The sequence below is a fragment of the Apteryx mantelli genome, chromosome 15, assembly GCF_036417845.1.
Source record: "Apteryx mantelli isolate bAptMan1 chromosome 15, bAptMan1.hap1, whole genome shotgun sequence".
In the NCBI taxonomy this organism is placed as follows: Eukaryota; Metazoa; Chordata; class Aves; order Apterygiformes; family Apterygidae; genus Apteryx; species Apteryx mantelli.
This window is the reverse complement of record NC_089992.1, coordinates 13,459,701-13,486,566: the sequence shown is the minus strand read 5'-3', so window position 1 is coordinate 13,486,566 and position 26,866 is coordinate 13,459,701. Positions and strand designations below refer to the sequence as shown.

The 26,866-nt window shown below is 42.1% G+C and overlaps 1 protein-coding gene and 1 long non-coding RNA gene across 8 annotated transcripts; one reads left to right on the top strand and one right to left on the bottom strand.

The window, feature by feature from the left end:
* The first annotated feature begins 6,008 nt into the window (after positions 1–6,008).
* On the top strand, positions 6,009–22,716 carry SEMA6D (semaphorin 6D). 7 transcript variants are annotated; one of them, XM_067305390.1, is made up of 19 exons: positions 6,009–6,053; positions 7,668–7,823; positions 8,193–8,304; positions 8,909–8,969; positions 9,091–9,153; positions 9,246–9,347; positions 9,575–9,665; positions 9,944–10,063; positions 10,522–10,610; positions 11,375–11,592; positions 11,701–11,832; positions 12,031–12,186; positions 12,274–12,447; positions 13,213–13,353; positions 13,473–13,550; positions 14,347–14,438; positions 14,788–14,844; positions 16,704–16,871; positions 19,031–22,716. In XM_067305390.1, the coding sequence occupies exons 2-19, from the start codon at positions 7,715–7,717 to the stop codon at positions 20,332–20,334; spliced, it is 3,267 nt and encodes a 1,088-aa protein (XP_067161491.1). In that variant the 5' UTR covers positions 6,009–6,053; positions 7,668–7,714; the 3' UTR covers positions 20,335–22,716. The 7 variants fall into 7 exon arrangements, with proteins under 7 accessions (XP_067161491.1, XP_067161485.1, XP_067161487.1 ...); XM_067305384.1 differs by lacking the exons at positions 6,009–6,053; positions 7,668–7,823 and having other exon boundaries at positions 8,199–8,304; positions 14,377–14,438; XM_067305386.1 differs by lacking the exons at positions 6,009–6,053; positions 7,668–7,823; positions 13,473–13,550 and having other exon boundaries at positions 8,199–8,304; positions 14,377–14,438.
* LOC136993406 (uncharacterized) lies at positions 13,333–26,204 on the bottom strand. The gene is made up of 4 exons (XR_010885687.1): positions 26,071–26,204; positions 24,040–24,665; positions 22,798–22,973; positions 13,333–13,402 (listed from the first exon to the last, which is right to left on the bottom strand). It is a non-coding gene; the product is annotated as an uncharacterized lncRNA (long non-coding RNA).
* Positions 26,205–26,866: the final 662 nt, after the last annotated feature.

The window sequence follows — 26,866 nt, the reverse complement described above, 5'->3', positions numbered from 1 at the left end:
CCGTTTACCCTCTCTCTGCAGCGGGAGCAATGCCGGTCGGCAGCCGCTCTGCCAGGCGGCAGCAGTGCCCGAGCCCCGGCGCGGATCCGCGCTGCGCCGCTGGCGGTGCAGCAGGGGCGGGCGCGGAGGGAGGGCTGATTTCCCGAGCGAGACCGAGGGCAACGCCGTCTGCGACGCTGCCTGTTAGACAGCAGATGTGCCTCCTCCACGGTGCGAGTTCCCCGAGGCTCCAGCCGTCCCACTTGTTGGGGAATATTTCCCCCCCCCCCCCCCCCGCACCTCGCTCCCGTTCCCCGATGGCCCGTTCCCGTCCTCCTGCAGGTGCGTGCCGACCCCACCACCTCTGGTGAGGTCCCTGGGATAAGGGGCCGGTTGCTTCCTCGCCGCTGTAGGACGGCCGGGAGTCCCGGGGTGCTGCCGGCAGTTCGGCCGCGCTGGGCGGGTTGTGCCCGAGCCCCGCGCTATGTCCCCACCTGCAAACGCTGGTTTATCCCTGTCCCAGGGCTGCCTTATCAGATGACGCCCGATTGTGCTGAAACGCTGAAACAAGCGGCAGTTTTGCTGTGTAAATGAGGTACTGTAGGCCTGCAGGAGGAATAGTTATTTATTACACCTATGGTGCTCGTCCACGTTTGTAACCAGCCCCCTTACAGGGAGGAAAAGCTGACCCTTGGCCTAGGCTTAGGGTTTTGTTGGGGGTCGAGGGGGCAGCTTGGCTGTTTCTAAACCTACGTCCAAGCCTGTATGTGGTCACGTATGTAGTTAGATCTTTAAGAGTTCTCGCTTTAGTTTGCAGGATGGAAGGATTTGGGGTAGGGCAACACCGCTGGAAAGCAGCAGCCGCGTGCGGGCCGGGGGCGCGCAGGAGGCGCCGCGGCCCCCAGGCAGCGCGGCGATGCTCCGCGAATGGCGGAGCCGTGCGGAGGGTGCAGCACGAAACCCAAACGCGTCCTCCGCACCCGTCCGTCGGCGCTCTCGCAGATAAATCGGGTGTTTCCTAAGGCGGTCTCAGCTGGGCACGAGTGGTTTGAATCAATAAGCTGCAGGCTTGCTGAGGTGGTTCATCCAGAGCGCCGCCCAAGTTAGAGGAGCTCGCGCTGTAGCGCCTGGCTCAGCCCCGGCGCGCTTTCAAGGGGAGCGCGTCCTGCGGGAGCCTTGCGGGGCGGAGACCAGAGCTCACCGTAGAGGCGAGCTGAAATCAAAGGCGGTTTTCAGCTGGAGGACTTCCGCATAATGCTGGTAAAAGGAAGGTGGTTAATGTTCAGTCTCCAAAATTAGCTTAAAATAAATATAATTGAAGTAATCACTTCTGGTTTGCTCAGCATTTTATTCCCTTTCTTGCTGAAACTACCTTGTGTTCACGTAAATTTTTGATCACAAGAGAAATTAGCCCTCAAAGTGCATCTAATCAACCACTAAACATTTGCATCATTAAAAGTCACCCCATCCATTTTGCAGGCGTTCTGTCAGCTTGTTCCAGAGCAAGGGGGGTGCACTTGCCGTAACGTTGAAAGCCTGCAAACAACTGAAGTGTAACCAGCAATACTGTAAGCCAATTAAGATGAAAGCTGTGATACTCAGTAGTGGGGTTTCATCACTTTAATATTAGGCTATCTTTTTTACTTAGGAATAGATCAAGAGGTGTTAATGCAGAATTCTTAAAAGAAGTCAAGCATTATCTTAAAATAACAGACCTGCTATTTGCACTTTCATGCTCAATTAATATCATGGCTCCAAACACTCTAAATTTTTTCTTCAGAGCTGCAGACTTTAAAATTGTTGTTATAAAAAGTATGTATAGCTACTACTACAAGTTAAAATTTGAATGCACCTTTATAGGACAGAAACAGTTGTTTCTTACCCTTTGATTTATACACAATCATGCTATAACTTTTAAAATGGACTATAAGAATTGTTTAAGTATGCATCTTTTACTAAAACCACAACTATTTTCCTGTGTTATTTGATAATTAGCTGAAACAAGCTGTCACCAAACTCCACAATGTGGATATACCACATCACAGACAATCTCCGAGATGTAAATGTGCAGTAAACCCCTGTGTCAGGCACTGCCTTCAGGAACTTAGCTGAAGTCAGTCCTCATTAAAAGAAACACATTTGCATTTGCACCAGAATGCCATTTGGAAAAAAACTCGAGTGCCTTGATGCTGGGTGTTATTCCCCTGTTGTGGGAGCACTCGCCAGGCTATAAAGGAATTGTCTCAGTAGAAAACCTGTGTAGACATGACCTCAAATGGGCATCTGCTCCCCCGATGCTCATATAACAGACACTGATACAGATTTGTAAGGCAAATGCTGCATTTTATGTGGAATAGTAGTTGGCATGTAAGCAAATACTCATTATTATCTATTTCACAGCATGAGGCATAAAAGGACCAAAACGACAAAAAATAGAGGTAGGATGAGGATTTGCTTACTGCCTCTGTAGAGTTCAAGCCACCAGGCCCTGGGCCATGCTGGTCTTGTATTTTGGTTTGGATCACACAAAAATGCTGCGTTTTCATGTTTCATCTGCCACCGCGCACTTTGGCCTGGGTGCTGCATTGGGTGACACTGCTCTAGCGTTACTTTAATCCACGGACAGCAGGGATAAAGGTGCTAGTCTAACTGAATAACACGGTGCATCCACAGTCACCCAACGTATAAATTTCTACAAAAGGTCCAGCCACCGCAGAAGAAGGTTCATACACAGTTGTATATTTTGTTCTCAGTGTGTTAGCTTCTGAAAAGGTTGGCCTGCTGGACAACCCAAAATCCAGTAACAACCTGCCTCTCTGTACTGCCCGCTGGCGCGCGGCAGCGCCTGTCGCCCGCAGCCGTCTCTGGCCAGCGACCCTCGCCGGTGCCGTCAGGGAGGGATCGCCTGCGAGGCCTCAGCCCCTAAGCAGAGTCAGGGCCAAAACGGCCACTGACGTCGCGAAGACCGGAGTTTGAACCATGCCCTTTTAAACGGGCGTTTCTCACGCTGTGGTCTGTGGACCATAAAAGATCTGGAAGACATCAAAAGATAATCCCTGAGGCTGTAAAAAATAAATAAATAAATGAATAATATATTTTAGTGTATTCATACCTAGTCTTTTGCATACAAGGATAGAGGAAAGGAATAAACACAGGTGAGCTCCCATTCGGAGACGAGCATAAGTTTTATTTGGTCGCGAGTGAAGTCCCTGGTGACTTGTTCTGGCCACGCCAGCAGCTGTGTGGTTTTGGGTGGTCTCCTGGAGGAGCAGCTCCTGGTTTAGCCCAGGATGGGGACCGTGAGCCTCCCCAAAGCGGTGCGGGAAAGCACTGGCACTGCTTGGGGCTCTTCTGGGCAGAGGAGCCACCTGCCAGCCCAGCTGTGGGGCCGGAGAAACGTGTTGCACATCCGAGAACTAGCAGCAGCTAGTTTTGGTTTTTTGTTGTTTTAAAAACCTTTGTCTTATTATAAATGTGAAGTTTCAAACTCAAAATTGCTACAAGTACCTTCTGAGCAACACACTAGTAATTCATTGCCTTCAGGGACCCCTTTGCACGCAGTGAAGAGCAGAGGGTTACAGGCATTTCCAGATTTGCCAAAGTCCCTGGGATCATGGGGAAACCACGTCACATAAATTGACTAAACACAGCACATTGCTCATCAGTTGTGCCTGGCCCCCCAACGTGAGGGCCTCTTTGTAGAGACGGGGCTTGTCTGTGTCCCACTGGAAATTTTTACAGGTAGTCTGGTAGGGGAAAAAAAAATACCCAGTGACCTCTAGTATCATGGTTAAAACATACTTCCAAGCCCAAAGGAGATCCTTGAGCTCTCCTAACAGCCTGGTTTTCTCTTGTGTCCGGTGGAGATGGAAAACAATGCGGTCTCATTTAAGCCTTTTAATGTTATACGTCTGTCTTTCAGCTTTTATTAGGCTCACAACCCTTTTCTCCTTTGCCTGTCCAAACTCTCCACAAGAGAACTAACTTTCAGGATCTATTTTTCATTCTAACCTGCCTTGAACTTCTGTCTGGATTTGCCATACCACACTCCAGTCTGCACCGAGCATTTTTGAGAAGCATTTATTGTGTTAAGGTGACTTTTAAAAAGTTTTTTTTTTTTTTGAGAGAGAGAGAGAGAGAGAATAAAAGATATTGCATCAGTCTGGGTTGAAGCTATTTTATGTATTGGTTCTCTACGGCTGGCTGGCCGCCCTTTCCCTTCCCCTCCTCTTTTACATGGCAGAGCACGCAGAGATGATTGATGGCATGTCACCAATAAGTTGTCAAAGTCTGCAGTAGATTAATGGGTAAGAAACGCCGGACTATTCCCCTTCACGTGGGATTGTTTGTAGGAGGGCTCATATTTTACCAGGACTGATATCCTGCGTCTCTGCATTCCCCCCAATCAGGAATTGAAGGATGGGTTTCATATCCGAGCTCCAAAGGTGCTGGCCACAATCAGCCAGATTATGCTTTGGGACAACTGCTCGCCTTCACGCGACCAACCCGGCACTCACACGGGGGCCTGTTTTTCCATGCAGGCTGCTGTCCCCTGTACAGGTGTGGATCTGTGCGAACGGTTAAGGTTTATACCGCTTTTTTTTGTCCTTGCAGACACAACAAGTTACAGAGCAGATGCCAGGATCTCTGGTCTGTCCCTAGCTTTCCACCTGGGGGACGCTGGCCAGCTTGCCGGGGCTGCAGGCGAGTAGCGCTGGTGACCCAGTGCCGCTCAGCGCCTTTAGGGAGGCTTTTTTGGTGGCCGGCCTCGCGGGGCCGCTGCGCCGGCCGGAAACGTCTGCCTTTGTCTGTGCCTCAGTTCCCCAGCTGCAAACCAAGCATAGCAGCATGGTAATTGCCAAAATTTGCACTAACCATAAATTATGGGTGAAGAAATTCTAGGAATGCAATTCATAAGAGAAATTAATCAAGGACTGGTCTGAATCCTGGCTGGGGAGGAAAAAAAAAAAAAAAAGTCAGGCCCAGGGTATGATTGTTTCCTACATTTTCTTGACGGTAGACATTGCCAGCATTTCATAATCAGCTATTCTGGTCCAAACAGATACTTCAGCATTGTTATTTGTATAGGCCCCAGCAGAGGCCTCCATTAATAGGTTTGAATGAGGCAAGAATTATGTCTTTCGCGCCAGCATATCTGTGTGTACCAGAAGCATGCACCTGGCTGTCAAAAGCCCTGCTCCAAGGGCTAGATTGAGTCTGCTTTTCTGATTATCCTTGGAACAGCTATTCTTCAAGTGTAGCCGCTTTTTCGTGGTTCTGATCTCAAGTCTGTGGCTAAGCAGCTAAAAGGTAGTTAAGGGCATTTAAATTCTTCTTAAAGCAAGGGCCTTTTTGTGTGTAGTTAGAAATCAGAGCTACTGGTCATTTTATTACAGTAGTTTAACATGCAAAATAATAAAGAAATCTGTACATTTTATCTCACGGGATATCAGTTGCTGATCTAGTCCAGCTGTCTCCTTCTCTGTCCTCCTGAGAAAAAGACCTGTGCGTCACGCCGGTGCAGAGCTCCCTGGGCGTTCGCCGTTTGTATTCATTCATCCATTCCCTAGGAAAGGGAGGCTTCAGGGACAACTTTCACTAAGCGCTTCTCAGACGCTGCTGTGCACTGACTCACCTCACAGCCTACGCGCCTCCCCCGGCTTTTCCTCCTCCCGCCTAGACGGCAGTGGGTTGGCTAGTTGGAGCCTGCTTGTCTATTAAAAAAAAAAGAAGAAAAATAAGACTGTGTAACCATTAATGATTTGTTTTTGTGTCCGGGAGCCACTGTGCTGCAGGACTTTGCTCTGATGGTGCTTTCACAAGAAAGAACTAAATTGACTAACTTTATTAATTCCAGTTTGTTTTAAGTTTGCTCATTAGTATATTCACGCAAGATGCTTCAGCTGAAGAGGCCATGTCAGGACAAGGAAGAGCAGAGGGAAAGTGCCAGGAATCATTAGTGTTTATTAACCACTGCACTCATCAATCTCGACTAAGAGCACGGCCCATCCGTTCTGGACTGGTGGACGGAGATACAGAAATATTATCAAGAGTAGAAAAATGCTTCTTTTCAGGTCAGGCCATAATGGATGGCTTTCAGACCCCTTTCCCCCCGCCGACCACCCCATCACCCAATATTATCTCCATTTAAGCTAGTCGTATCACAGCCTAGCACAGCGCACAGCAGCCTTGTGAAAGGAAGGAGCCTTGCCCCAGCCAGCCATAGTATCAATTAACAAATGCAGTCTTTTCATCCCAAGTAAACATTACTGAAAGGTTAAGTGTTGTTATGAAGGGGTTTTTGTTGTTGTTTTAATTGCTTTTCAAATTATTAAATGATTAATACTTATGTACTTTGCTGGATCAGGCCTGGCACGCTGTGCTGGCAATGTGTACCTCTCACAGCATTTCGCGAAATATTAGAATTGAAAGTTGGGTTTTTTTGTTTTGGTTTTTTTTTTGTTTGTTTGTTTTCCCCTGTTTAGCCAGTTTAATAAGTGATTTCAGCAACTATAAGGTATTGAACTGGTGACTCAAAGCTTTCCGACCTGTGAGTCAGGGCTGAATGAATGCCCCTGAATCGCTGGAGGGGGGACAGTGCTACATCTGCCAGGTTTCTAATGGGAATTATAACCCCTTCCCAGACCACTTGTGGTCATTAAGGATCGCATTTCCCTTTGAGATGCATTTTCTTGCATCCTACCCAAATTGCAACTTGAGTAGTTACATTCTGCTCACTAAAATATCCCTGTGGTTTAGTTGGAGAAGTTGTTTTCCTTCCCCTCTTAAAAGCTTTGTTGTATAGTGTTGTGGTCCTGTCATAATATGTGCTGTATAATCTACAGAGCACTAAAAAAAAAAGAAAGAAAGAAAGAAAAAGAAACCCCCTAGAAGGTGCTGCTCAGTTACTCGCTGTCTAGCCTGCTGCAGAGATTTAGGAGGAAAGAAAGATCTTGGGAACCCAGTTGAGCACCGTGCCCCCCCGCAGCCTCTTTGCCACCCTTGCGACATGTGTGACAAGCCCTGTCACATTGCAGAGGCAGCATTTTTACACTTGCTTTGCACGTGTAAATCACTGCACAAGGCAAAGTGCCACGTGTCGAGGCTTAGACATAAGGTTTTTGGCAATGAGCATGTCAGGCTTAGTATTATGATGCCACAGCCTAGAAACACGCAATAAATTTAAAACATTGCATGGATGTTCAGACAGATTGTGTGTGTCATGACTTTTTGTGGATAAGATTTAGGTATTTTATGGGGAAAAGGTTTTATTGGCTGACATTCAGTGATAGAGGGGATGGAAAGAGATTGCAGTTTAATTAAAATTCTAATCCCAAGTTTGACAATTTTTCTTGCCAGGTCAGCAGCCTGCATGTGCTGTTTGTGATTTGCGCGAATTAAATGGGCTGACAGTCATCAGCTTCCTCCGAAATGCCTGCAACTCCAGCTAAAAATTAGCAAACATCAATATGGTTCACAGCAGCTTTGAGCAGGGATATGTCATGCAGCAGTTTTCCACCAATGTACATACAGAGGCCTTTTCATAAGCACCGATTTATTCCACTGCTGCCAATGATCAAACACAAGTGGGGGGGGAAAAAAAACAAAAAGACCCTTTTTCTCCAGTAAGAAGTCACGTTTATTGTTCTGTGCTGCTGAACTCTCACTGGCACGTTCCTGTTTTCCAGGTAGTTAAATAGTGTTGCCACAGAGGTAGCGCTCGCCTTCCCCAGCCATGAGGCTTCCTCTGCTCTGTGCCTGGGTGATGCTAATGAGCCTGTGCCGGAGCCGAGCCGTCAGCTTCCCTGAAGACGAGGACCCCATTAACGTCGTCGACTACCACTGTAAGTAATCTGCAAATGGCGCTAACCACCAGGGAAAAGTTCTAATGCGTTGTTTTTTTTTTTCTTGGGAAGCTTAAAAAAAAAAATTTTCCTTTCAAATTGAAATGTGTTTACTGGCTTTGTATCTTTAATAGAGCACTTAATCATTTTCTTAAAAAAGCAATCAGAAATACAGCAATAACTTCAGGAAAAAAGAACATTTGCTGACATTAGCCATCTTTTTTTTTTTTTTTCATTTATATTCAAGACATTACTCAAGGAATTTAGTTTAAACCCTTCTACACCTAGTATATACAGCTAATCAATGCCGTATATTGATTCTTTAGCTCTATAATCCTGAGTGATGGTGTAGCCCATTTTTACTTGCAGATTCAAGGCAATATCCAGTATTTAGAGGACGCCCTTCAGGCAATGAATCTCAGCACAGACTGGACTTCCAACTGATGTTGAAAATTCGAGACACACTTTATATCGCTGGCAGGTAATTTTCCTTTAGTCAGTTCATTAGATTAAAATTCTTTTCTCTCCTGGTTTTGCATTAATGTGTAAAATTCATTTAGAAAAATCTGCAGAATATGATAAAAATTAGAACTGGGAGGAGGACTTCCCAGAGAAATGTGGCATATCTTTGGCCAGTGCATGAAAATTGGATTTGAAGGCTGCAGTTACTGCAGTTTTGCTAAAACCAATGATCAAATACCCTTTTCCCTCGTTACATTACTGCGCTGATAAAAACCTCTCCTGATCATTTTAAACTTGGACTGACACATCAGGGATGTAGGAATGAGGCTAAAACACTTGAATATTTACAGTCTGGGCTGTGCTTCAACAGTAAGGTAAGACAAGAGATGGGTAACTGGAAAGTAAAGATGCTTCCTGAGGACCACAACAATGAAAATAAAAAAATAATCTCATACTGCCCATGCCCAACCTTCTCCTGGTTTTGTTGAAAAAAGAAAATCCATAAGGGTTTCAAAGATGTTTCTCGTCTAACAAAACAATCTATAAAATAGATTTATCTTATCAAAAATAAGTCCACTAGATTAATAAATTCACCCGTATCTTTTTACTCTCTTTGCAAACAGGGATCAAGTTTACACTGTAAACTTAAATGAAGTTCCAAAATCGGAAGTTACTCCAAGCAAGGTGAGTAGATACAGGCGGGATGGCAAGGGAAGGTTGTTCAGGTTTTTCTTTTTTATTATTATTATTTTTTAAGATTTTTGCGGAAAGGAAGTCATTTTCTTTTTTCATTTGATTTAAGCAGAAATTAACATGGAGGTCAAGGCAGCAGGACAGAGAGAACTGTGCTATGAAAGGCAAACATAAAGTAAGTTTATCCTATACACTATAGAAGAAAACAACACTAATACTAATTGTGTATATGAAGTCTGTGATTTGTATATCTTACTCTCTTTTCAGGATGAATGCCATAACTTTATTAAAGTCTTTGTTCCAAGAAACGATGAGATGGTGTTTGTCTGTGGAACAAATGCTTTTAATCCTATGTGCAGATACTATCGGGTAAGAACACTGAACAGTATGTCATTAGTGTGTTAGTGGTTTTGCTTGCACTAATTATGCTTTAGCAAGTACATCCAGTGAGACTATATGGAGAATGCTTCAAGGTGAGATAAAAACAGACAGAAGCCAATGTGCCAAATTAAGTTTTGGGGAAAACCAGTATTATGCTTTTGTGCCACTGTACAAAATAGAAATGACACTACCACCCATTTATTTTTCTTCTCTAGCTGAATACCTTAGAGTATGACGGGGAGGAAATTAGTGGTCTGGCAAGATGCCCGTTTGATGCCAGACAAACCAATGTCGCCCTCTTTGCTGGTAAGAACTTTTGCTTGTAATGAGTCTAAATGATTAATGACACCAAAGGAACCAGAGGGCTTTTAAAGAAAGCTTTGAAAAGCTAAAGGTGTCAAGGTGCCTCTGATCCTAAATTTCTGTAAAGGGCCTTCAAAGGATTAGAAGCTGAACTGTTAATAAATAGGTTAGAGCAATCTAGGGAAGAGTGGCGGTAAAGAAATGGGAAAGAATACAAGTTAGTCAGAATTCTCTGTCTTATTAAAGGCCTTTTAATACCACAGTTTAACTTCTGTTTTTAGATGGAAAATTGTATTCGGCAACAGTAGCAGATTTCCTGGCAAGTGATGCTGTTATTTATCGCAGCATGGGGGATGGATCTGCCCTAAGAACAATAAAGTATGATTCCAAATGGATAAAAGGTAATTTGGGGGGGGGGGGTGTTTCCCATATGTATGGTGAATGTAATTTTGGTGGCACTGAAGGTCAGGTAATTCACAGCCAGCATGCTCTACCCATATGCCATGACGTCAGTGTATATGTGGCGTTCGATACAGTATGATCACAATAAGAAAGCAGTTTAATGCCCATAAAGCAAAATCTTTGTTAAATGCATCAGTGAATGAATCTGCAGTAACAAAAAAACTTAGCGGAAATGCAATTCCTTGGAGGCCTTTTTACAGTCCATTAGTCAACATTAAAGACTCTCTGAGTTCATTTAAGCTCGAGTGCACCCATATTTGGACATCCTAAAGTGCGGGGAGGACTGGCGCGCACTGTAGCTGCAATGGACTGCAGAGGGGCCACCGAGTCACCCAGTGGTGTCTTCTACCAACCGAATACTTCCTTGAAGTAACCTTCTCTTTGCTCTTTCTTACAGAGCCACATTTCCTCCATGCCATAGAATACGGGAACTATGTTTATTTCTTCTTTCGAGAAATTGCTGTAGAGCACAATAATTTAGGCAAGGTAGGTGTCATCACAGTAAGCTATCAGGTAGCCCTGAAGCCTTTTCAGAATGAGATCTACCTAAAACAGCATCAGTAGAAGCCTAGTTTACAATATAAAGTGGGGATCAGTACATAGTTCATGTAGCTTTCCCATCATTATAATTTACGAGGGGGGGGGCAGCGGGGGAGAACAGTGCATTCTTCAGCCATAAAGTTGTTTGTACTTTCTATGCCTTGCTGTTAAGAGAGTTCTCTATAGGTATCATCTTTTAATGCTGCTGTTTCCTTAGCACTTGTGGAAAGTCATGGATTTGTTTTTGTATTATTTCATGCTTATTAAAGAAACAACAGAAAACAACACAGAAGAGGGGTTTCAAAGAAGGTTCTCTCATGTTTCTAGATATTGAATAATTCAGTCATACCAACACAGCATATAATACTCTTGCCTCATCATGGAAGGATATTCTATAATAAATTATTAAATCCTTTACATGTAGTTAATTAAAGTCTTTAAATCTCACTAACAATAGGATTTTGACCGGGGGGGGGGGGGGGGAAGGTGGGGCCAAGCTGGCAGAGTTGCATTTGCTCAGTGATGCATTAAGATGCCCATGCACTAGCAGCTAAACGTTGTTTACTTTCTTCCTGTCTCTGCAGATAAATGGCAACTATCTTTCTGTTAACAAAATTATCTTCAGTGTGTTATTAACAGCCCAGAAGCAAGCACTGCTTTCCTTGCAGCTCTCAAGCCTGCCTCCCTTTTTCTTTCTTTGTCCTTTGCAGGCTGTGTATTCCCGGGTGGCTCGCATATGCAAAAATGACATGGGGGGGTCCCAGAGAGTCCTGGAAAAACACTGGACCTCCTTCCTGAAAGCTCGGCTCAACTGCTCCGTTCCTGGGGATTCATTCTTCTACTTTGATGTGCTGCAGTCTATCACAGACATAATAGAAATCAATGGCGTCCCCACTGTTGTCGGTGTGTTCACCACACAGCTTAACAGGTGAGAGAGGTGCAACCTCACATCAAAGGGCCTTCTCTGGTTCTCGCTTACGCTGAGATTGGTGCCATTGTAGCCTGAGTTCTTGCCATGATTTTTCTTGCTTGACAGCATCCCTGGTTCAGCGGTGTGTGCTTTCAGCATGGATGACATTGAGAAAGTCTTCAAAGGGAGATTTAAAGAACAAAAGACTCCTGACTCTGTTTGGACAGCTGTACCTGAAGACAAAGTACCAAAGCCAAGGTAAAAGATTCTTGCTCCTGATGCAATAATATTGTCCTTGTAAAGAGATATCTTAAATCAGCTATACTCTTGAGTGTCTTGTTGGGTAAAAAACCAAAGCAGAGCTTTACACTTCAACCATACGAATGCTTATTAGCAGGCTGCCTGCTCTCATTAACTAAAATACCAAGAGGAAAAACGATGTTGTTCTCCTTTCAGACCTGGCTGCTGTGCAAAACATGGCCTAGCAGAGGCTTACAAAACCTCCATTGATTTCCCAGACGAAACGCTCTCCTTCATCAAGTCTCATCCTTTGATGGATTCAGCTGTTCCCTCAGTCATCGAGGAGCCCTGGTTTACGAAAACACGTGTCAGGTATGACATCATTCAGAAATAATGGATGTGAAAAGGAAAACAAGAAAACGTACTGATAATTAATGACAGGTCTTTTGGTTTTGGTAGATACAGATTGACGGCAATTGCTGTAGACCATACTGCTGGACCCTACCAGAACTACACAGTCATATTTGTTGGCTCTGAAGCAGGAGTAGTACTTAAAATCTTGGCAAAGACCAGATCTTTTTCTTTGAATGACAGTGTATTACTGGAAGAAATTGAAGCTTATAATCATGCAAAGTAAGTATTACCAGAACACCTAAAATACGTAGCTCTTCATCTAGTCCCTGGTAGCTAGCTTAAAAAATAATGGTGGTAAAACAAAACAAACTCATTATCACCACCATCATCACTTGTTTATCATTCCACAGTGTTTCTTGTGTTGAATAACCTGAAAATATTTGGGTACTTGCCATTTTTCATGGGTTGAGTGAACAAACCAATTCCACTCGAGTGACGTCAGTGACACAGTCTAATACTTCTGCAAGTAGATAACTTTTTCCTGAATATCAAACTTTTTCCTGAATATCAGAACTATATACTGCTGTTAAAAAGAAATGATGTGAGCTTATCTTGAGGGTTTCTGAAGAGTGACCAAATAATAGATAAGCCACTTCTAATCATTTTAAACTTGTTTATTCTGGAGTAAAGACTTTTGGAACGGAAGCGTTCCAATTAGGCTCCCTGTACAGGACTCCTGTTCTGCTCTGTTGAGATGTTTATGCCAACTGAGAGAACAAAGAAAATGGGATGTGAATTTTTTCCTACATAGTTCAGTGAGATTGTCACCCAGCTGTAAATAAGAGCCAGAAGCCAGCATTTGATAACCCATAGGATTGTTTAATAATCACTCAGCAAAGACTAGTGAGTTACGTTTATATATGCAAAAAGTCGCTTCTCAGAATCTATGCAGACAATAACTCAAAATGTTACCAGTGTAAGTGTGTGCTGCACAGAGTACTACAGTTACTAACATAATGGCTTTGCATTGTTTTCGCAAAACAGGTGTAGTGCTGAGAGCGAGGAGGACAGACGAGTCCTTTCCCTGCAGCTGGACAAAGAGCACCACGCGCTGTTCGTGGCGTTCTCCAGCTGCGTCATCAGGATTCCTCTGAGTCGGTGCGAGCGGCACGGCTCCTGTAAAAAGTACGTCCCTCTTCCCATACTCCTCCTTAAAGGAAGGGTACAGCCATCCCTGGGGAAGGAAGTAAAAAAAAAAAAAAAAAAAAAAAGCCTGAATTTTCCTCATGTTTTTCTCTTGCAAGGTCATGTATTGCTTCCCGGGACCCGTACTGTGGCTGGTTAGACCATGAGGCTTGTGGAAGAGTGAAACCAGGCATGCTGTAAGTGCTGGTTTTCAAATTAGCCCAGCATCTCTACCATGTGTTTTATAGACCATGAGAGCCTGTTTCATACGCCTGTTCCCTTGCACTCGGTTAATAAATCTCCCTTTTTCTAGAGCTGTTTTTTTCATGTACTGTCTATGTAGGGGAACAGAATGCTAAAGTCTGACCTAATTCTGCAATCTCTACGTGAAGATTTGCTTTCAGTGGGAGTTTTACGTGTGTGTAAGGACAAGCAGCCTTGTAGGAAGAGCAGTGCGAAGTAGGAAGGTGACAAATCGCTGCCTGTAAGCCTGAGCAGCTCAGTGCAGTGTCCCCTCCCAGGAACACTCATGGCTTGGGTGCATTCAATCGCAAATAAGAAACACATGTTTTGGACTGGAGAAAGGAGAAGATTTTGGCTCCACCCTGAAGCTAGGGCGCTATATACATATCAAAGGCATTTTGCACAAATCAGGCCTGTAATATACAGTGCATTAGCAACTGTACCTTAAAAAGGGACCACTGTAGCAGGCCAGCGCAAACTTCAGCTAGTATAATTGGATGGCGGTATCCAAACCAGGAGCAGTCCCAGTGTAGAAGGGACGATGAAGTTACGTGAAAATTTGATCTTTTCTATTTCCTGGTGTAAGCAAATACAGTTTTAAAGACTTCACATAACCTGTGCATTTTGTAAATAATTTTATGACCATATACTAGCTCTTGCATCTCTAAGCTGACTGAATGTTTCTATTTGTTGCTTCCAGAAAAAAAGAAAAATCACCCTTTGTTTCCCTACCAATACTGTTAATTGCAGGTTCTCTTTGTTTGTTTCATACAACCACAGCACTGGAGGGTACGTCCAAGACGTAGAATACGGCAACACAGCGCAGCTTGGGGACTGCCATGGTAAGACACAGCCACTGCTGCTCGCTTATAATGTGCCAGCACTAGTTTGTGGCTGCACTTCACGGTGGATGTTAAATTTATGATGAGCTTTTCAGTAACATGATGAACACATCACCTGGTGTTACTGTGGATGTTCACAAAGCTGAGCTTTTTGGTCCTGGGTGGCAGAGTTTTACCTTTCCTCCCCTTCACCAATTTACAACTATTTGGGGTCTACAGCAAAGTACTGAAGAATTTATTTTTTAAAACCAGTAATATTTTAGTTTTTATTTTCCGTCACTCAGGTTTGAGAGCTTTTGCTTTCTTTTTGTTACTTTTCACTGATTACTTGTTCCTTTAATTCTTTTAGAAATTTTGCCTACTACAGCTACACCAGATTACAAAATATTTGGCGACCCAACATCTGGTTAGTTTTTTTTAATTTTTTTGAATTAATGACCTTTACTTTCCTTCAGTTCAGCATTTTCAGCCCTTTTTTCCTTCCTTTTGCACAGTTGGCAATCCTCCATTTTTGTGCTTTTACTCATGTTCCCACTGATGGTAAAGATAGTCAGACTCTTCTCACTCAGCACTTCACCCTGTGTAGTCGCATGTTAACAGCTCATTATTTACTGAGACATCTTTTATCAAAGAGCCTGATTAACATAGATGACATCTTCACTGCACGAAAGTCCACTAAGCTTTACTCTTATCCCCAGCCATGCATTTGTGAATGCCCCTATTGGTCATCTCTAGTAGATGAATGGCAAAATATCATCATCTTCCTTCTTACCTCTCCTTTCCTCTTTCCTTCTTTCCCAGCAAACCTTTTGCACAAATACACATTTCCCAAAATGTGTATTTCTACATTTTTGAAATGTTTTAAGGAGTTTGTGCTAATGGAAATAATTTAACATCACAAATTTTGTAGCTGAATGAGAACTTGTGTAGACAAAGGTGGATTAGAAAACTTGATGCACTGCTGTCAGATGGACTTTCACATCCTTTTCTCCTTCAATGATTTTTCTAACAGTGTTTCCACTGTCAGCCCCTGGTGTTCAGGGAGACAGGACCCAATGCTCCTCTGTTGAACTCAAAAGCAGAACCTGTATTGACTTCAACAGGAGCAAGCCCCAGCCCTTATTTTCCAGTGTTTCCTCCTAGAACTTGGTCTCTGGTTTCAGACTGAAGGCACATTGCCGATTGCTAGATCTGAAAAGACTCTGCTTGTGTGTTTAATTTGTAAGAGTGCAACAAAACATTATTTTCTGTTTTGGTTTCTGATAATATTTTCACTTCTGTAGCTTGACAAGAAGTAATGTTTGAAACAAATATTTCCCAGATTTATTTACCGTAATGTAGGTTAGAGAGTCATTAGGAAAGCAAAACAAAATTGCGTTACAGGAAAATGCTATCTTGCTTGCATGGATGTTTACTTTATCAATTGAATTTTCAAAGTGGTATTTTAGGATGCAGATATAATTGAACCTGATTTTCAAGTCCTGCATTAGTATCCTTTTGAGTACTCACTTTTCTTAGTCAGATCTCAAGCCACAGACATTCATGTCTAAACCAATCTGGCCAGCGTACACAAAATGCTACTTGAGCGTACAAAGTAGACTCTGGGTTGTAAACCTGATTCGGTCTGTCTCCTCCTCATGGGTATCTCCACCTAGGCCATAGGGATTCCATTCAGCAAATATACTAAAGGGGAACCCAAATCTACACAACTTTGTTCCTTAGGAACCATTATAAAATAGAGGTTAAAAAAATTCCTTCCCCTCCCTCCAAAGAAATGGCTCACTTCAGCAGTTCATGGTAGACTGTAATAGCACTCATGGAGCTGATCTGGTTTCTCAGGAGTAACCTGTCATGCACATGTGTCTTTCCAAGGTGGTTTTTGGGTTTTTTTTTTTTTTTGAAGATATTTAAAAGACAGCAAAAAGTATGTTGTCTCCAGTGAACAATATAGCACTTAAGTAGAGTAAGTTGTGCTTTTCACCTCCACCAATTGCTTACTATAACTTTTGCACTGCTTTCATGTTTGACTTCTCTGGCTTTTTGTCTAGCAGCTGTTGATGTTTTAATGTATTTTTTGTACTTAAAGTTTTGAACTGATTGATTTTAATCAGCCCTCTGTACTTCTGGAAAGTGTAGGGGTCATGTTTTGCTCTGACATGTAACTCCCATTAAATACTGTCTCCAGCTATAGCTTAGATGTGCCATGAAACACTGAGGAAAGCCTGACTGTAATACACATTAATAAAAATCTGTTTGCCACCACAGACATGGAGTTCTCCTCAGCTTCCATTACCACAATGGCAAGTATCCCAGTTATATCACCTAAAGTGATTGGTTCCTGGAAACCTAAAGTGACTGGCTCTCGGAAATTTGTAGTTCAAGATGACCCAAACACTTCTGATTATTCTGATCCATTATCAGGTGTCCCAAAGGGTAAGGCCTTACCAGGGAAAATACATTGCAGCTGAATGGAAACCTGATAGTCTCAGCATTTTCTAAGATTTAAACATAACAGCCATGATTGTTGAGCTACATTTTATATCCATTTCCTGTGAATATGCAGACAGTGCAATCATGTTTCTCATGTCTATTTATCTGGTGTACAAAGTGATGCTTAGAGCTTATAATGGGAAACACAGATAATAAGCTCAGCCTTTTTTTCCTGGGGTGCTCCAAAGTTCCCATCAAAATCAGCAGGAGTTCTGTATGGGTTAAAAAATAAATAAATTCAGCCTTACCTGCACTTTGGTTGTTCATTTTCAAACCAGTCTAGTTTGGATAAGATTACTAGTCCTCAAGAATGATTGTTTACAGGCAGCACCTAAAATAAATTTAATGTTTTGGGGGTTGGGGCAGGAGAGGGGAAATAAATCGCAGAACCCACTTGACAGATCCGTGCTATAAATGGGGCACACCCCAAACGCCTCCTGCCTGCAGCAGGTTTGTAAAGAATGTGGTTCAGATCTGAGTAAGGACACACTGAATATTTATTCTCTGGTGACGAGTGTGAGTTTACAGAGGATCTCAGTACACACACACATACAAACACGCACACACAGTTTTTAATCTGAACACTAAAAGAAGCATCTACTACATGTAATTCATCTTTCTGTAAGCCGTTCTTTCAGCTAAGTGAAACTCAAATTACAGCCGCAAAGATTTCAGTTCAGCAGGACAATATCACAGTCAGCTAAAGAAACCAAAGCTTCCACTCTCATAGCCAAAACTTAAAATAAGTCTTCACCAGTACACAGAATAGCAGATGACAGACATGTTTGCACAATTCTGTATTTACTGAAAAATCCCACCAGCTAAAAACCATTCCTGTTTTATTACCATTCACCAAAACATATCAGGTTTCCTATCAGCCATTATGGCAGTGCATTTGTCATTTTAATTTTTTGCAGTTATTTTCCATTTTGCTTTGTTTAAATTTTTGTTATCATTTGCTCTTGGTTCTCAGTCATATTCTGTGTCATAGCTATTAGTGAACTTTACACATGATTTTTTCTTCTTCTGCGCAGTGCCATTAAAACCTATAACCCTGAACATTGTTAATGTTCAAAGGCCTCGCCTCTAACAAAAGCAAATCTATTCCTTCACTCTTGCTCTTTCACTTTAACATCCTTAGGGATAGTTAACAGAATTACTTTCATTAAAAACTAACATAGTCTTAGCTGCAAGATGTCTGTGGTTGCGCTAAAAATCTCAAAAAACAAAGGGAGCCTGTATTAATATGCGAATCACAAACTAATCCAATATTCAACTTCTTCTTGGTCTAAGCTAAAAGTTTTCTAAATTTTAACAATCATCTCTTATAACATCTTTTAACCTTGCAAGGTTTTTTAACAATATACCAGTATGTATGTTCATTATTGACTAAAAAAGAGAAGAAAAACTAGCGCATTAATAGAATAACATAGTATTGAACTTTGAAAATTCTACACTTACATACTGCAACGTGTGCCACTCCACGGCTAGCAAACTATGGATGTATTAGTTGACATGTTCTGCACAGTATCATATTAACATGGTTATAACAACACAGTATGTACATTATACAGTTTTACACAACATTTGCATAATCCTGTCTTTCTTTTGCTACTGATTTATGAGTTGGGCAGGAAATTGAGAAAGAAATCCGTCCATGAGTTATTAATTGCTGTCTGGCCAAGTAACACCTTCTAACCTCAATTTTCTAGCAGAAATCGTTAATGTTAATAACATCCAAGCCCCTATTTGTGAGCCTTAAAGGAAATTTGGGGACAGACTAAACCAATAGAGTACAGTATATAACCAAGCATAATACAGGAAGTGAAGCACTGACAAGCAATCCTCATTAGCAAAGAAAATGGACAGTCTTCCTTTGGACTGATCGATACTAACATAGTACCTTTTATTTGTAAAACTATTTGCATTCACCAGTGCTTTAGATTGCAGAATCCAACTGAGTTATGCTAACACTGGGTACAGAACTCTTAACAGATACTTAAATAGATAGTGCTGTCCTTCCCTGAGGCAGGCTACCTTCTTCTGAAATGTATCACTGGAAACTACATGTTAATTTATTGTATACTGTATGTCTTTTGCAGGTGTAAGGTGGGAAGTACAATCAGGCGATTCCAACCAAATGGTACATATGAATGTCCTAATCACTTGTGTCTTTGCTGCTTTTGTCCTGGGAGCCTTTATTGCGGGAGTAGCCGTTTACTGTTACCGGGATATATTTGTACGGAAATCCAGAAAAATACACAAAGATGCAGAATCTGCTCAGTCCTGTACTGACTCCAGCGGGAGTTTTGCTAAACTGAACGGGTTGTTTGATAGTCCCGTCAAGGAATATCAACAAAACATTGATTCACCCAAGCTCTACACAAACCTGTTGACTAGTAGAAAGGAATTGCCGCCCAATGGTGATACGAAGTCCATGATGATGGACCCCAGGGGTCAGCCTCCCGAATTAGCTGCACTACCCACTCCTGAATCTACGCCAGTTCTTCAGCAAAAGACTATGCAGGCTATGAAAAGTCAGTCAGACAAAGCGCATAGTAATCTCAATGCCTCACGAAAAGAAACCCCACTAAAAAGCCCTCAGTTTTTTCCTTCCAGTCCTCCACCCCATTCTCCACTAAGTCACGGACATATTCCGAGTGCTATCGTTCTTCCCAACGCTACCCATGATTACAACACATCTTTTTCAAATTCTAATGCGCACAAGGCAGACAAAAAGATGCAACATCTTGATCACCCACTTACAAAACCATCCAGCAAAAGAGACCACAGGAGATCTGTTGATTCCAGGAACACCCTGAATGATTTTCTGAAACACTTAAATGAAACTACTAGTAATCCCAAAGCAATTATGGGAGATATTCAAGTGGCCCACCAGACTTTAATGCTGGATCCAATGGGAAATATGTCTGAGATCCCACCTAAAGTTCCCAACAGGGAGGCGTCCTTATACTCTCCTCCATCGACTCTTCCGAGAAACAGTCCCACAAAACGGGTGGACGTTCCCACCACCCCTGCAGTACCAATGACCTCTTTGGAAAGGCAAAGAGGTTATCACAAAAATTCTTCACAAAGGCATTCAATATCTGCCCTTCCTAAAAACTTAAACTCACCAAATGGTGTTTTGTTATCCAGACAGCCTAGTATTAATCGTGGAGGGTACATGCCTCCCACGGCAGGCACAAAGATGGACTACATGCAAGGGACGCCTGTCAGCGTTCACCTCCAGCCTTCCTTGTCCAGGCAAAGCAGTTACACAAGCAACGGCACCCTTCCTCGTACAGGAATAAAGAGGACACCCTCCTTAAAACCCGACGTGCCACCAAAACCCTCGTTCGTTCCTCAGACAACTTCAGTCAGACCACTGAACAAATACAGCTACTAGAACTTGTCTGTGCTAAAAATGAGTGTGGCATTGACCTGTACAGGTTGTGAGATGATGTTGTGGGAGACACATAAGACAGAGACTTGCTTGTAATTAAAGAGAACAAAGTGGCCAAAGAAACTGTCTTTACTTCAGCAACATCTGTGTCTTGCCACATGTAGCTATAGCAAGACTTTGTGCACTTGCTAGGCGCAAACAAAAAAAACAAAGGAAAGTGCTGGTCATTACATTTCTTTTGTTTGGAGCTAAGGAGACATGTAGCACAATGGGGTGGGGGCTACCTTACTGTTCTAAATAGCTGAAAAAGTTCCTGGAAAAAAAAATAATCTGTGAGCAAATACTTGAAAAATGGGTTCCATTTTAGACTGCCGTTAAGCGTGGTCGTTCCCATTAAATGTGAACATTTCAATATGTATGCATTCACCTTGCCTCTTGCACAAATGTCAGAAAATGGTAATGTCTCAATGAATATCTGGGTTAATAATCAATTTGCTGGAATTCAGTCTCTGGCCCAACTGTAGCATTCTTTTTTTTTTCTGTCCATGTGTGTGGCATTTTGTTTGTGCCACAGATAAAGCTGTGCGTGTGTGTGGATGTGCGTGTGTACTGTACACACTAGGATGTATTTAGATTCCCATTGCATCTTTTATGCTATGGAATTGTTTACATTGAGCATGACTGAACAAACAGATGACTCTTCCTTCTGCAGCGTTTGGTTCAGTGTGGAGACAGCTAAGGGAGAACTGTGCATCTCTGCCAGCCTTCTGAGTGATTCGCCTCAATGAAATAAGTCACCCAGTGAAAGAATGCATATATGTTTAATTCTTCATAACTCTGTTATGCTGCTATTGATTCAGAGCTGTACATTTCAAATCTAGTGTTTTGGGCTGGAATGGGGGAGTTTTACTGTGCTTTCACAGTTCCCCCATCCAATACCTGGCCACTGTGAACTCAAGCCCCTGTACTTCTCATTGAGGGCAGCTAATAATCAACAATTTGCTTGGCAGAGGCCTGTGTAACTACAGAAGGTTACGTTTTTGTTGCGTTTAATAATGCCCTACACTCTGATAGACTCTTGTCAGTAGAAAGGAAGAAACATTAATTGGCCTGGCAGAAGCAGTCTGTGAAAACTCAACAGTAGTGCAATCAATTTGTTTTTGTTGTGTAATGTAAGGTTTTTTTCCAAAGTCATGCAGGTAATGACAATATTCTGTAAATATTATGTGTGAGTTTACCTGAATCTGTGCATTTTGTGCCTTATTCATGCAAATGATAAAAGTACTAAAAAAAAAAAAAAAAAAGTCAAGTGTTCTCACTATAGCACATATTTCCCGAGTGCCAGTGTAAAAACCTCTCAACAGCACCCAAAAAAAAAAAAAAAAGATGAAAAGCAAGAATAATTAATGATAACTAAAGGCAGCCTACAATCCCAGAAGACAGCAGCATTAAATCACCTTACCATGATAAACATTCCACCCCAGCTCTCCAAAGGATCAAACAGTTATAATGTGAAATCAAATGAGGTTTCTAGGGTAATGGAACACCTGCTAAAGTTGTGTAAGCCATTTAGTAGGTTTTACAGTATCCACTTGCAGCTGATGTTCAACACAGATGGCTATTTTAGCTTGCAAACTACACACTACCACATTGTTTATTGAACATAACTATAGAAATAACCATGGCAGAGGAATATTCATGAATTAGCAGGACAAATAACTGCAATGGGTTTCAGAGACGATGGAGACTTATCTGTTTGAAGGGGAGAAAAGGTTAGTCACTGAAAACTGGATCTCTGTTACAGAACAAAGAATAAAGGATAGAAGTAGTCATTTTTTATGGTAAGGCTGTAAGGGACATTTATTTCCTGAGACCTCTGGATCCAAAAATCAATGATCTCTCTTCCTAAACACTTCTGTCTCGCAACTAAAACACTACAAGATTAATAACTATTAAAAATGTACTCAGTTGTCAAAAGACAAAAACTGATCTGAATTCACTTTACAAATATTAATTCAGACTTGTGTGAAAACGAAAGATAAATGTATGTGAACCCTGATAACCTCCTGTAACATTGTGCTGCCTTGTAGATGGTAATGTGAGTTCTCTCAGTATTTATGTTGAAATTTCTAACATTCAACCTAGTCTTTATTCTGTTAATTTAATAATAAAAGATGCTTTATCCATTTGTGGCAAAGGTAAACGCAGATTGTATCTTTTTTAATGGTACGGCATAAAAAAGTAACCCTTAAATGAAGCTGCTCTATACTATAGAGTACTTTAACATGTATAGATATCTTGTAAACTTGTATTGTGGATGTGTAAATAATACGTTCTTTGGGTTTTTAACACCGCATGTAAAGTCAAATAAAATATTCCAATGTACTGAATGTCTCACTTCATTGTTATTGAAGCTAGCTTTAAGTGCATTGTTCCTGAGAGTACAATAGAGGAAGAACTGCTTGCCTTTAACCGTTGGGTGAGGAGGGCACAGCGACAGCCTTCATCAGCGTTACGGGGGACCAGGCAGCTTGCCGGGGGCTGAGAGCGAGCCACACAGGTGTACTTCCATTTCCATTGCAGTCCTGTGTTGATATGCACATTCTTGAAGGAGAGAGTGTCTGTAGACGACTGTCAGACTCCTGAGTTAAATATAAAACATCAAAGTAACTGGCATGCCTCGGGAGAGTGCAACACAGAGTCAGGTTAGCCCATATGAAACCTTCACAGTAGCTTGATCCCACTTTCAATTGTACTCTGGTTCCTCTGAACCCCTCTTGTTAGGCTTAAAAAAATACCGATTTTGAGCAAATACAATACAGTTTTTCTTCTAAAATATAGGCTACAAAAAAAAAAAACATCATTCCTGCCAAAATTAATGGCAGACCTACAGATCAGGACATTCCTAAATACTTACTAATGCTTAATAATTGAAATTAATGTTTCAGACAGATAATAAAGGCCCAACAGAAATATACATGCTATATATTTAGTATGTGCCAACATCACACGTAATTTTAAAATAATCAGGGTAATTTAGTATCACAAAGCAAATATGAAGTATTCTTTTAATTAAAAGTTGATTTTAGATAATGGATAAAAATGATTTGTTATGAGTTTATGCTGTCAAGGTATTAATCACTTGAAATTACTGTGCATGTTACAACAATACAATGGCACCTAGTTGTATTTTACCAAAAAAAAAGACACTTTTAGGAAGATAGGCATCAGGAAAGAAAACACAGTACTAAAAAAAATACCCCAAACCTGTAATGTCTCAATGTGTATTTTTCTAATGCAGAAGCCAATTTAAATTTCTTTTTACTGATGTGATTTTTATTGGAGGCATACATGAAATGCAGAGTCAAACACATAGAGCTGCCATTTGCTGCAAGCCTATGCTGCTTTTCCACTTGAAAATTAACTACGCCTTTAACATGGAGGTGCCAGCCAGGATGGCTAAAAGTGCTCTCTCTGCCGGGGGCAGTAACTCCTGAAGCGCACCTGCTTGAATAATTTTCATTTAGGCCTTAAGGGGTAGGAAGAATTACAAGCAGTTATTTTAATGACACACAAATATGCACCCAGGACACAAACAATGGAATATTTTTGCTTAGAAACTGCTGTATTTATTCTATCCATAAGGTTTCAAGTGACCATTTTCCACCATCAGCTTTTTCGGTCTATATTAAAGCAGCCTGCACTTACCTGGAGTCACGTGCTGGCTGGATGCGTCTAACGGCACCAGCGCTCCGGCCACCCCGTGCCCTGCTGGGTCACATGGGGATGCAGACACCACAGAGGCCGATGGAAAGCAATAGTCAACAGTGTCAGGAAAAACACAAGTATAAGAAAAGCTCTTTTATGTTAAAAAAAAAAAAAAAAGTAGTCTCCCCATTACTAACAGAGGGAACACAGCAGCCCAAGGCTAACCAGCCATAGCTGCAGCTTTTAAACAATTTTGTCTTTAATGATGCCAAGGTGGACATCAACAGTCTCTCTCCTGAACGGGAACTGCAACGACCACCAAAGCTGGGCAAGATGCAAAACAAAAGCGGTTTCAAGCAGTTTTCTCCTCAAATGCTGTCCTGGGCTGGTTGGTTTGCCTTGACGCATCCTATAGTTTCTCCGAAATAGCAACTCGCAGCTCCAGAGCTATCACATGAGCAGGTCCCAGGCGCCCCGCGTGCCGCCAGGGCGTTCGGGGCAGACCAGCTACGGCAGCTCAGGCCAAGCCCGGGCCCTTCCCTGGCGGGCCCAGCAGCGCAGGGCAGAGCTTCCCGGTCACCTCTGCCTTCCCTGGGGTTTTGCAGACACTCAAAACAGCAGCAAGTCTGAAAACCAAACAGAATGTAGGCAAGTTATATAAAAAAAAAAAAAAAAAAACCTGCAGGCACATAGTAGTGAGATGATTTCAAGAAAACCAATTTGTAAAGCTGTGAGAAGTTATCTGTGTGACTGTGCTGCCAGCACAAACTTGCGGCCTTTCAAATTGGGGTCTTAAAGCAATCAGAGTAGTTACAAAAATCAGGATGCCTCTGTCTTAATGCCATCTTGCTAATGACTCACTCAGTGACCCTGGGAAGATTATGCAGGGTTTGTTCAGTATAATAAATACTCAGAAGACAGTGTACAGTTGTTAAGTTTGTAAAGTTTTCCACTTACAAAGGTTTTCTTTGTATTTTTCCTCCACCCTCTATGGTTTTGAGCACTGGCAAGGACATCTTGCAGGTAAATAAAAGGAAAGAGAAATCCTTTCCCTTCTGGGAAAAGGTTAGTATTTGCAGGAATGGGGAAGAGTTGGTTGGTATTTCCCCAGGTAGCTATTAATTTCATGGGATGGAAAAATGTTTTTTAAAAATTGATCAGGACAAAAAACCCTCATAAATGCAGCATCTGGACTTCAGCTGGGATGTGCAAGCTATTCATACAAAAAGCAGTACCAGGAGACCCACCTACCAAGACTGCATTTGTTGTTCAAATGTCATCATAGCACAGTATGAAAGAGCAAGAAACCAAAGGATTTGGGAGAAAAAAACATTAAATATTTAATTAGATTCAGCTTTGCTTAGTGAACTAGAGATTTTTGTATTTCTATTCAATCATACTAAAATACAACTGGTGTGGGGGCTTGACTCTGGCTGGACCAGCCACTGCTGCCTGCCTGCAAACATTTTTGTAGACACATTGCATTGGCCTTACACACATCTGAAATTATAATCTGTCCTGAACTCTCAACTGAGAAAATGTTTCTACTCTGCCTGAAATGAAATTTATTGGAAGCTCTGATTTTATTAGTGCCTTCTGAATTCATCTGATGACCTGATTTATGGCCCGCTTGCTTGCTTTTCTCCTACAGTCACCAACAACTTCTCTGCGCTCTCCTCGTTAAAATCCTAACTAGATCCAAGTCTGTGTCCTACGGTGAAGGCTGCTGACCCGAACACAGATGCTGGAGGGTGACAGCGTTGAGGTAAAGTTTGAGAATACCTCGGGCTCCTGCGATGACACTGAATCCTCTCTGCCAGACAGGTACATCTGCCCTTCATGTCAGCCGGGAAGAGCGATACATGTTGTATTGCTCTACCTCCTACTTCAAGGGCAGGGAAGGAGAAAAAAACCTACCGCATAGACCAGCTAGGCTAACAATTGTCAGGAATGGTCCCATCTGTTAAAAAAGGAGGATGTTTACTGCAGGAAAACTGGAATGGCAAAAAACCCAACCCGCACACATCTTACCATCCGTGTTCAGCAAGTCATCGGCAGCACAGGCAGTTTTTCCACTGACTTCAACAGAAATGAGCAAAGGACAGCAGTTCTCAACAGAGGATCTTTTTGCAGGATCATACCTGGCTGTAACAGCCAGTTTTTGTAACTTTTTCCAGGAGCTGACCTTAAGCATTGGCAGAAGCAGACCATGAGAGCTGTACACCAGCCTTTTAGCGCGTGCCTACTCCTCACAGAAATGGAAGAGATGCCTAGTAAGACAAGAAAGGCGGCAACTGATTTTTAATTTGAGTCATTTTAAGGTTTATTTCTCAAATCTTTCATTTACAACACTGGCCCCACACAAATAAAATAAAATAAAATAAAATAAAATAAAATAAAATAAAATAAAATAAAATAAAATAAAATTAGACCAGAACAGATGAATCACAAAAATAATGCACCAGCTAACTGTAACTTCCCTTTCTGTGAAAGGAACATACATCTGATTACTCTGATTTCCTCAAAAATACTTGTGGATCAATTAACAGCTTGAGATATGTTTTGTTGCGGACTAACAAGAAGTTTTTATAATCAGGCCATGCCGCATGACCGTGAACGGCCACTAGTCACAGGCTGTTGTGCCTGACCAACCATTAGGTGAGCAAGAGCACTTCCAGTATTAATGCTACATGTGAGAACTGATTTCTGTGAAAGCTTGTGCATGGAGCTCCGACATTCAGTCTCTGTCACTGCTAGGGCAGGTGAAATACTGACCCCATCGAAGGCAATGGCAAAGCGCAGAGCTGCCTGGGGCCAGGCCATCACC

Excerpts from the sequence above, each read along its gene's own strand:
- SEMA6D (XM_067305390.1), top strand. The coding sequence starts at position 7,715 with ATGAGGCTTCCTCTGCTCTGTGCCTGGGTGATGCTAATGAGCCTGTGC. Across the intron at positions 12,187-12,273 it reads TTTACGAAAACACGTGTCAG|ATACAGATTGACGGCAATTG; the intron begins GTATGACATCAT and ends TGGTTTTGGTAG. Across the intron at positions 16,872-19,030 it reads ATTATCAGGTGTCCCAAAGG|GTGTAAGGTGGGAAGTACAA; the intron begins GTAAGGCCTTAC and ends TGTCTTTTGCAG.